Genomic DNA, 10,485 nt, shown 5'->3' with positions numbered 1-10,485 from the left:
TAAGAGATAATTACATTTTACATATTTCCAATTTGAAGGCAGTTTAAGCAAAGCTAAAATGTTGAAAGGCTGTTTTGCATTTCCTAGCTTGTAATATATAATGTTATGCACATTTCGTGTAAGTGTGAATGTTCCCTCATATTGTTATTTCAGCGCATTTGCACATACAATCAAATAGAGAAACTTGCAGTAACTACCAGTACACTTTCTGCAGTGATTCAAAGGAAAAGTGAAGCATTTGGTCAGTTACAACATTCGTTGCAACAGATACTGCAACTTTCCTTTGATACTCCACTTTTCCTCACTGAACAAACTGTAATTACTGCAAATTTCACATCAAAATGTCTCAAAAATGAGATGGAGTTGAGCCAGAAAACTTTGTCACCAAATAAAAGAGGTCTTAAGAAGGTGTTTTTGGTGACATTTTTTCTTTTTAAGGCAGTACAGCTTACATGTGCAGAGACTTCTGGGCTTTGGCAGCTTCATCCTTGGAGCTGTAGCGGACCACAGCATTGCCCTGGGTCAGATTGAGGTGGAATGTGATCAGGGGACCATGCTGCATGCAGAGAGTCCGCAGAGTGGAACCATCAATCTGGAACACAAGCAACAAGAGTTTAAAAACCTATCTCTAGTATAGAAATTCAGTGTTTTCATAGCACTGCAAGCACGCACTTGTGGAGTAAGGTTCCTCAGAACCAGCCAGCTGCTGGTCCTGTTGGTGCTGTCCGTGCTCCAAGTGGTTCCCTCTGCAAGATACACAGTTTAACAAGTCTCTGCAAAAGTCACAGTTTTGACTGTGTCTTGAACCACTAAACCTCAAAATGTCAGTTTAACAGGGTGTGTTCACAAAGCCTGACACTATATGCATCACATTCATAATGTAACACAAAACAAGCAGTGTAAAAGTACGTGGTATAAGTTTCAGATATGATCTGAGAGTGAGATGAACTCACCAGAGGAGTAGGAGCCACTCCAGCCCTGGGCCAGGCCAAGGGAGTTCCCACCCCAGGTGGAGGAAGGTTTAGTGTTGGTGAGACCGGGTGGGGGGCGTGAGGGAGCGGTGGTGCTCCGTGGGCCTGGGGGTACTTTCCACAACTCATGGGACAGAGAGCCTTGGCTTTGGGAGATGGGCCCTGGAGACCAAGTGGACTTCATGTCAGAGAGTTTCCCTTTACATGACAAAAAGAACAAATGAGATGAAATGATCAACAACATGTGATAGATGGTATGAAGGATCATGAAGGTCAAACACTAGGTGTGTTTACAAGTTGAAAAAATAAAGAAGTGTTTTGTATGATGGATAAAAACAAAGTGACAGGTGCACACAATCACACACAGGATACAAACAGGGTCATGACCTATATACAGTAGAGAGGTGTGGTCAAAGAGAAACTACTATAGGTGAGGCTCCAGGAAAAGGTGTAGTTAAAGTTGGGGTTTGAGTTTAAGAGAAATAGAAGTCTGTGATGATGTCTTATCAAGCCTTCTATGTGGGGATCTTTGCAGGTCTACACAACAACAGGGCACTTCAGTAGTGTACCTGCGCTGTCTCCATCAGGAGGTGACAGACTGAAAGAGTTAGAGAAGCTACTGACAGGCCAGTCACAGCTGGTGGAGCCATTCTCAAGTGGAGAAGCTGGGGATGTGACTATGGAGTAACAATAATAGGGCACCATAAAGAGAAAAAAAAAATAGATGATTTCATAAACTGACTAATCTGGTTTCATGCAACATGCCAGGCTATTTTATTGTCGTACCCCCATTCCTGTCCCGTAAAAGGTATCGATTGACGTCATGAATGTTAGTGTTGATGGTGGGACCAGTTGAGACACTGCCGGGAGTCATGTTGGGGTCATTCTCAGGGTCAATATTCTGAAGGCCCTTCCATGGCACGCCTGGGCAGAACTCTGGAAAATAAAAACACTCATGTTATAATATTAAAAACAGAATACAATTTGACCAAGCAAGCTTATAAAAAGCAGATTTAAAGGTCATATCTGAGAAAAGTGGAGTGGAGACTGTGACTGGCCTTGCAAACAGTATCAGTGACAGCAAGATAGGAAAATTCTAAAGACAAGCAATGACAAAAGTGAAAACAAATATTAAATTCATAGAACAGTGTGTGATTTGGAAGACCACGAAATGTAAACATTATTTGATGATTTGAGTTGATGAGTTGATTTAAAGAATAAAGAGGTTTACATGTGTGAGTATGGCCAACACAGTCAGAATTCAACTGTAAGAGGTATGTTCTCACCTGGAGGCCAGTTAATGTTGTTGCCATTAGAAATCTTTTCGTTGGGGCTCTTGCCCTGGCCCCAGCTATCTGGAGTGACCAGGGGGCTGGAGGGAGCCTCAGTCGAGGACATTAGGTTATAAGGGCTGTAGGAGTCCTCCAGCTGAGGGGCTTTCCCAGGAGGGCCCAGAGTAGAGGCAGCAGTTATGGCACCTTCAACAAAATATCAAAATAAGTTTAATGCACTTATATATCTAAGATTCTCATTGTATTCTTTAAGCATTGCAGTGATAAACTGACTAAGTACTTACTTTCATTTAAAATATACTAAAATATATGTATATATGGTTAAATATATATATCTACATTCCTCCAACTATGGTCATTGCCGGCCATCATCTTGTTCCACATACACCATTTCATGACTTTCAACATGTTTAATGAATTCACCGTGTTTATTGAGGTTGCTGTCCATATTAGTGGCATTGCCGGATAGGTTATCCATGGCATTGGAGTGTGTCCACTGGGACAGACGAGACTGAGGCTGAGGGGGCTCCTTCAGGGACAGGCCCCCCACCTCCATGCAGTTTACATTCATGTTCGGATTCAGTCCAGCTGCACAGAAACAGTAAGATACAGAGGGGAAACAGAAGTTTAAAACAATGTATTGAAAATGTGGTATATTTAAGTCATTCAAGTACTACAAATGTGATTCCCACGTTCCCCCACTTACTGAGAGGATAGGTGTTGTAGGCGTTGGGAGAAGACGGAGGCTCTTTGGTGTGCAGTGTGTCGGCGAGGCCTGGGGCCTGGTGGGAGCCAGAGAAAGGGTCCAGAGATGATTTGCTGGGACCTCCAGGAGGGCCTGGGGGGTGCAGGCCAGCAGAGGAGGAAGAGTTGGAGGAATGAGAAGGAAGCTGCTGCTGCTGCTTCATCAGCAGCGCCTGGTACAGCTGACGCTGGTGCTGCTGGATCTGCTGCTGCATGTTGGTGATTGTACGTGCAACCTGCAAAAGAAGGACTACTTTAGATGGGAACATACACAGCGTGAATCTCTAGTAATTTGGTGGAAAAACACACAGAAAGTCTCAAGTCTCAAGGCACTCTGACAAAGTATGCCCAAAATAATACTTGTGTTTCAGCTGAAAGCTACATAATTTTAGATGTATTTTTAGACGCCAGTATTCTCTTATTTATAACATGGTCACATAAAATCAGTAACTGTGTGATAAAAAGACAGTATTACTGAATAAGTTTAGTTACATAGTGATAATGTCAGTGGGTTTAATTCATGATGATGTTATTACAGTAAATTGTTACATTTATATAGTGTTTCTCCGCCTTCAAGGCATTCAAGCATTTTACATCAAAGAACCGCTCACTCACCCATCTACACACACGTTCATACACCAGTGTACACAGACACTGCCCCATACCGGACATGTACTCTCACAAAATCGCAAAAACAGTTTGGTATTATGTGCAGACTCACTTGCTGCTCTTGTTGTCTAATAGGGCCAGAAACATTGCGTTGTGCCTGCATCATCTGCTGCTGGATTTGTAAACGCTGGTATGCCTGATAAGAGAGAATTAATTTGATGTAATCAGATAATAAAAAGTGAATATGTAACTTTTTTCATATGTTACTGCCTACTTAAACACGCTTGCTCACCATTTGCAGTTGCTGAAGTTGGTATAGCAGGGTCATTTGTTGAGGATTTATTGGTGAGGTTAAAAGTGCAGGATTCAGACCAATGTTTTTTGCTGCAAACTGCAAGAGCTGTGCTTGGACCTGGAGGGGAAATGCGTTGGCAATATGAAGAAAAGTTTCAGCAAAATGTGAGTTAAATGTAACAGTGCTTCTGGCAAGGTAATTAAAAACTGAAGTTCCATGTAAAAACAAACATACAAAACAAACTGCAAAGTATACAATTTAGACCCCAGGCTACTTTTCTCAATGAAATGCATGCCCCTAATGTTTGACCTTCTCCTTGGTGTCTGTATGTATGTGTAAATACGTATGTATGTTTCTATATTTGTGTGTGTGTTTATGTGTATTTACGTGTATATGTATGTGTGTGTGTGTGTATACGTGTGTACCTGAGGGGAGAGAAACTGAGGCACTTGAGCACGTAGACTCGGCTGGGAGGAGCTGAGAGGTGGCACTGGTGGCTGTGGAGGCTGCTGCTGCATGGCCCGGGTTTGTGCTGCTCCACTGCTGCCAAACATTCCACTTGGTATCTGAAATATGGTCATAGAAAGGTTTAAAAAATGGCCCCCACTATTCATTTGTGTAGTGATAAATATATTCAACTGAAATTAAACTTTACTACAAAAAGTCCTAAATGTATTTTAATAGGCAACACCTCTTACATAGGTTAGTTTCCTTGGCTGTAGCTGCATCTGGGGCTTATGTCCCATAGAATGCATTGTAACAATGTACCCTAAATCAACAAAATTTTAACTAAATTTTAAAATTATACACATAAAGGCCGAACCTGAATATAAGCCACAGGTGTCCACGTCTTCAAGAATGTTTTCAGGTACGGGCCATTTGCTTTTATTACCTCTGAAAGCTTTTGTTGTCTTTTTGCACTGAGTCAGTTCGTCACACTGTCATTGCCAAAATCTCATCATCAACTCACTGATGTCGATCTCACGTGCAACAGCTCTATTTCCCTCTTCAACAGCCAGATCAATTGCGTTTAATTTAAAAGCTGCATCATCTGCATTTCTTTGCATATTTTCAATAAGGAGGGTGTGTGCATGAAATAAAACTAAAAATAACTAAAAAAACACAATCAAACTAGTGTCTTCCTCGGCACATCACCCCTGTCTCTCCCTGCGCTCTACTGCATATCTCTCCTGCAAAAAGAGCCATTGTCCTGTCTGTCATGTCAATGTCTTGTAGGATTTCAGCAGATTTTAGGCTAGTTGCATCTATCAGGTATGAGTGACAAGTGAGTATGTCCGGCTACTGAAGTTTGAGACATTTACACACTCATCTGCATTTCATGTATACGAGAAAGACGTATCCCCTCACTGGTGTTAATTTAGCATCATAACTTATTTTATCACACACCGAACTGTTTGAGTGTTCTGACAACATCACTAGCTAACGCTGCAACTTCATGTTAACTCTAAATCCATGTGTTAACCGCACACAGAGTGGGGCTTTTTGCACTCAGACTGTACATGCATCCACTGTGCTGCCAAACAAATAATTTGTCCATATATTCGCCACATCATTGTATAACCCACAGGGTTCAAAGTGTGAGAAAAAAGTAGCAACTTATAGTCTGGAAATTATGGTAAATTCAATAGGTACTTCAGGCAATGTGAAACAACCAACCAATAAAAAGGGCTAGCTGTGGATTACAGGTGGCAGATGTATATACTTTCTTACTTTCCAAGGAAAAAATATAATATGTACTTCATTGCCGATAATGGCAAAATTAAATTAACTAATAATTGAGTAACGCTGTAGCTTTATCACCTGTCTGTTGTTCAAGTTTTGCATTGCCAGCCCTGGGCCGCCCTGTCCCAGACCCTGCCCTGGAAGGCTACTGTTGGCCAGAGGGAGCTTCAGGCCAGGGGAAGGCAGAAATGGTGATGAAGGAGAATCATCTGACAGAACACCATCCTGCAAAGGTAAACGGTTAAAAACTGTTTTTGTGTTTTCTATCTTTTAGTTTTAATTTAGTACTGTCACCTTGTCAAGAAAGGTAGTACGATCAGAGGGGTCTTTGGAGAGTATAGAGGGTCGGCATAGCAGGGGTTTGTTCATGCCATTACTATAATCGGACAGGCCCATGCCTCTCTTGTCCAGGTCTGTCTTTTTCTCCAACAGGGCACCTGGGAAAGTACAAAATATCATCAGGCGTTACTTGGAAAGTTAAAAAGGTTATGGGTTTTGTTCTATAAACATGTCAGAGACTTACTCATTGCCTGGTCAAGGTTCATATTGTTGCTTTTTAATGCTTCTTCAGCGGGATCTCTCTGTAATCAAAACATAGTGCATGGGAGTTTTTTGTAATCAAACAACAGTCTATGTAAACATTTTCAGTTTCTGTACCGGAAAGCCCATGTCAGTCAGCTGTTTGATCAGACGATTCATGATCCAAGCTTCATCAGGCTTGTTACCCATCTTGCCCTAAAATCATTGCAATAAAAGGTTAATTCAATAATTCTGTATTTTGTCTCTAATATGAAGTTTCATTTTCTTCTGACCTTGTTTGGACCCTTTTTGCCCCACGAGTTGCAAGAAGAATTGCTCTCCTGGGATGTAGGACTGTTCCACATGTCCCCCTCTTCTGTGTCCCATTGGCTGGTTGACATACTCATTTCCTCTCCTCCATTTCCCCAGCCATCTTGCATAGGTTTAGGGCCTAAGAGAAAAAAAAAATACTTATTGTTATTAATTTGTCACAAACATTGTCATAATTCAATTCCATAAAAGTTTAGAACTTGTTCATTGTTAAAGCTTTTGTAACATTCTTTTGTGTTCAATTTCTCGCCACTTGGTGTCACTGTTACTATTTGAAAAAGTGGAGCAAAGTGGAGGTGTTACAATTTGATAAAGTGAAGATTTTCTAAAAATTCATACATTTTAAATTATCAAAGAAATTCTTCTCTTCTTACATTTGTCATTTAAGGTTCAAGTGAGCATTTCTCATTCCTATATTATAAGCATCATAAGGCATGAACATATATCCATTTTACCTGATTTGCAGGGGGCAGAGCCAGGGGGCCCGTTGGCCCTGCCATAGGACTCATGTCCACCATCTCCCCAGCCTCCGACTCCTCCTGGTGGCTTTCCCCAGGCAGAGGTGCCATTGTCTACAGCAGAAGTTGGCGCTGCCGGCTCCCCCCAGGCAGGCTCTGACTTGGGCTGGACATTAGGAATCTCTCCCCATCCTGAGGAAAAATTGTATCAAAAAATCTTCATAAGGTTCATATAACACTAGATGCTGCATATCAGTGTCCTTTTATGCTTCAAATGGGCGATTTGCGTCATTGCTGCACTGAAGAAAAACAGCAATCATTCAACTGTTTGAATAAGGAACAAATTGTATGTAGAGCTTTCACTTGTAACAGCACACAAAAGGAGAAAACACTAATCTAGTGAAATTAAAGGACTAAATTAAATCAAACATCTGCATGTCTAATACATATATATCTAAATTTTAAATCCATTACCTGGGTTGGAGATAGGTGGTCTTTGGGGGCCCGCTCCTGGATGAGAGGCCCCATTGTTGGGCGAGCCGTTGTTTCCATGGTGCTGGAGGTGAGTTGGGGGTGGACCATGATGAGGGTGATGGTGCATATGGTGACTGTGATGGTGACTGCTGTTTCCCACAGTGTGGTTGTTATTATTGGGTAGAATTATTCCACCATTCTTACTGGGTGGTGGTCCACTGTTTCCTGGGTTGCCACTGGGATTGTTGCGATCCCACATGTTGACAGTCTTGTTATACGTGTTGGGATCACCCCATGTGGACGTTCCATCATCAATCTCCATCTTCCTTCGAATGGAGGGAGGAGAAGGCTCTTCCCAGCCAGTTGGCTCCATGCCCTGATCCACTTTATTGGCATTACTCCAGTTAGAGCTGTTCTGCTTCACAGAACTGGGACCACCCCAGGAACCAATGCTACCACCTCCTCCACTGCCTGTGCTGCTACTGCTGCTCTCCTGAGGTTTGGAGGAGCCCCAGCCTCCCTGAACCGGGCCATTGGTACGTGATGTATCCCCCCAACTATTATTCACTGGTGGAGCTTGTTTGCCCCAGCCACCACCTCGATTTCCTGCTCGAGGGCTCTCCTTCCACCCAGAACTTCCCCCATTGCCACCCTCTCCCTCCCACATGCTACTGGAGTTCCCATTGTTCTTGCCCTCTGGCTCTCCCCATTCCCCTGTGCTGGAGCCATTTAAGCTCCCGTTACCATTTCCCCACCCATGGCCGCTTGAGGAACCCTCAGTCCAAGTAGTTGGTTGACTTTTTGTCATACCATCATCCCAACTGGGTGACTTGTCCTCAGACCCCCAAGAAGAAGAGCCTCCACTTTTAGAACCACTGGCAGGCATAGGATCTCCCCACCCACTGGTAGTGCCATTTTGGGCTTTGGACTGTGGAGGATCACTCCACTCTGATCCACTCTGCATTGGCTGAGGACCTCCCCAGTTTGAAGATACTGACACGTCACTGTCGTTTTTCCCTCCAGATCCTGGCCTTGGACCAGGCCCAATGTTGGTGATTACATTTCCACCACATGTGGGAGAGTTTGCGTGATTAGAGCCAGAGCTGCCTAAGGTTTCTGAACTGCTGCAACTTTTCGAGTCATCTGAGCTGACTTCTTCCATCTCCCACACAGTGTGCTGTCGAATGGGGGTCTGTCCCCAGCCAGTATTACTCAAAACCCGGGGGTCAAGATCTTGTCGTGGAAGTACAGGAGCAATTTCCATGCTGTAGGACCTATCTCTCCGGCGAGATCGCCCCTCACTACTATCTCCGCTGCCCTCACTAGCTGGAGCCGTGCCTGGCTGCTGGCCCCACGAGCTCAGTGGCTGCTCTTGGCCTGAGCCTGAACTTCCAGCATCACCGGAGTCCCAACCTTTGGGTGCATCTCCCCCAGAGGACTTTCCCCAGTCCCCCCATCCACTACCTCCAGTACTCCCTGTCCCACTGCCTTGACGGCCCCAGGCAGAGAGGGCTCCAGATGGGCTGGAGTCCCAACCAGAGTCTTTGGGGGAGTCAGCTGCCTTAGTGTCCCCACTTCCCCATACTGAGCTGCCTGTTGTATCTCCATTGAGCTGGGATGATTCTGTGGGAGACTGGCCACCCCACCCAGTCATCCCGTGGATAGGGCTCATTGGCTCCTGAGTTGGCTGTTGTTGCTTAGTATGGTTTGGTCCGTCAGAATTAAGGTTTGCAGGTTCCATATTAAAAGACAAGCAAGTGTTGGTTGTAGGATGTTGCTGATCCATTTCTTTAGCGCTCATCATGCCAGCCCAGCCTCCACCATTTACATCAGGTGCCCCTACATTTCCATTACTTTTGATACCTGGTGTAAGAGATGAAGAGTTAGACAGCCCATTGGGGGGTGCGTTACTGCCAGTGCCCTCATGACCAAGAACAGGCCAAGCTGAGGGGTTGGCATTAGGATTGAGGTTTAAATTAAAATTGGAGGAACCCCAGTTATTGGCTGCTCCCATTCGACCACCATTCATAGCATCTGGTTTTCCCTCTGAGCCCCATCCCCTACTGGCGCTTAAGGTGCTGGCAGACCCAGGTCCGGTCATCATATTATTGTTTGATTTCAGAGACGGGTAGTGGGTCTGCTGGCTTGCGGCACCTGTGGCCATACTCAGGAAACTACTGCACTCTGTTGTAGTGCCGGCACTGGTGTCGTGGTCAGGACTAGCGGAGCCCACGGGGCATTCTGCTGCAGAAGGGTGACTGGGGTCACTACTGCCTCTGATTGAAGGCCAAGAGTCTGTGTCACTCGCGTCAATAATCACTTTGTCCCAGGTGTTGGCACTGAAGGAGCTGTCAACAGGTGAAGATGCTCCCCAATGAGAGGTCTCATGCTGGGCACCCACGCCGCTCAGTGGGGTATCTGTAGGACAAGAACACATGTGATAAGAACTACAAATACATAAAATATAAGCTATTAAATAGAGGGGGTGGGTGGCAAATGGTTACACTACAGAACACCAGAAACCATGTTTCATGTCTGGTGTGTTTTTTATATAATTTTATGAACAATTTAACTTCTTGGTTGGTTAATAATGACTATCAGATTTGACTAGATGAGATGGTCACATGTGGTACATCTCATAATCCAGCTCATGATCAGCACGCATGGCCATATCCACATGCCCTATACCTTTAGTGCAGTCATTTTGTGTCAGCATTTTCTTACAGTACTTTTTTACCATGTTTTCACACAACAATTGTAACTAATTTACCAACTTTGTATTTGTGTCCTTTCTCTCAAAGCCCTCACAATTTCCCCTCACACTTTAATTCTCCCTCTTGCTCTCCTCTAACCCCCAGTGGTGAGAGGCCCATCCGTCTCCATCGTGGCTTCACTGGCTCAGGCTGTGAAGGGAAGCCCAAGTGGAACGCCGCTCATTTATTGGAATGAAACCAGGACGACTCCTCATCCATCACTCCCTACGCTCTGCTGACCCTACTCCTTCCAACCAACAGCACAATAAAATACATAACAAACCTTGTTCTGCTTGT

The 10,485-nt window shown here is 44.2% G+C and overlaps 1 protein-coding gene across 2 annotated transcripts in view; it reads right to left on the bottom strand.

The window, feature by feature from the left end:
* tnrc6c2 (trinucleotide repeat containing adaptor 6C2) overlaps window positions 1-10,485 on the bottom strand; it is a 39,545-nt gene that overhangs the window by 6,787 nt on the left and 22,273 nt on the right. The window contains exons 5-21 of one of the 2 annotated variants that reach the window (XM_055158300.1): window positions 7,436-9,853; window positions 6,959-7,153; window positions 6,467-6,624; window positions 6,312-6,389; window positions 6,178-6,235; window positions 5,949-6,091; window positions 5,733-5,879; window positions 4,337-4,477; window positions 3,909-4,028; window positions 3,729-3,812; window positions 2,970-3,243; window positions 2,687-2,851; window positions 2,258-2,449; window positions 1,758-1,907; window positions 954-1,169; window positions 673-746; window positions 453-592 (exon numbers count right to left, since the gene is read on the bottom strand). In XM_055158300.1, coding sequence (XP_055014275.1) covers window positions 453-592; window positions 673-746; window positions 954-1,169; window positions 1,758-1,907; window positions 2,258-2,449; window positions 2,687-2,851; window positions 2,970-3,243; window positions 3,729-3,812; window positions 3,909-4,028; window positions 4,337-4,477; window positions 5,733-5,879; window positions 5,949-6,091; window positions 6,178-6,235; window positions 6,312-6,389; window positions 6,467-6,624; window positions 6,959-7,153; window positions 7,436-9,853 — 4,753 coding nt within the window. The other variant, XM_055158301.1, reaches the window with a different exon arrangement.

Source organism: Boleophthalmus pectinirostris, unplaced genomic scaffold (assembly GCF_026225935.1).
Source record: "Boleophthalmus pectinirostris isolate CB_2022bp ecotype Guang Dong unplaced genomic scaffold, ASM2622593v1 HiC_scaffold_22, whole genome shotgun sequence".
Classification (NCBI taxonomy): domain Eukaryota; kingdom Metazoa; phylum Chordata; class Actinopteri; order Gobiiformes; family Gobiidae; genus Boleophthalmus; species Boleophthalmus pectinirostris.
The sequence above is the reverse complement of the archived record's forward strand: the minus strand, read 5'-3'. Positions and strand labels throughout refer to the sequence as shown.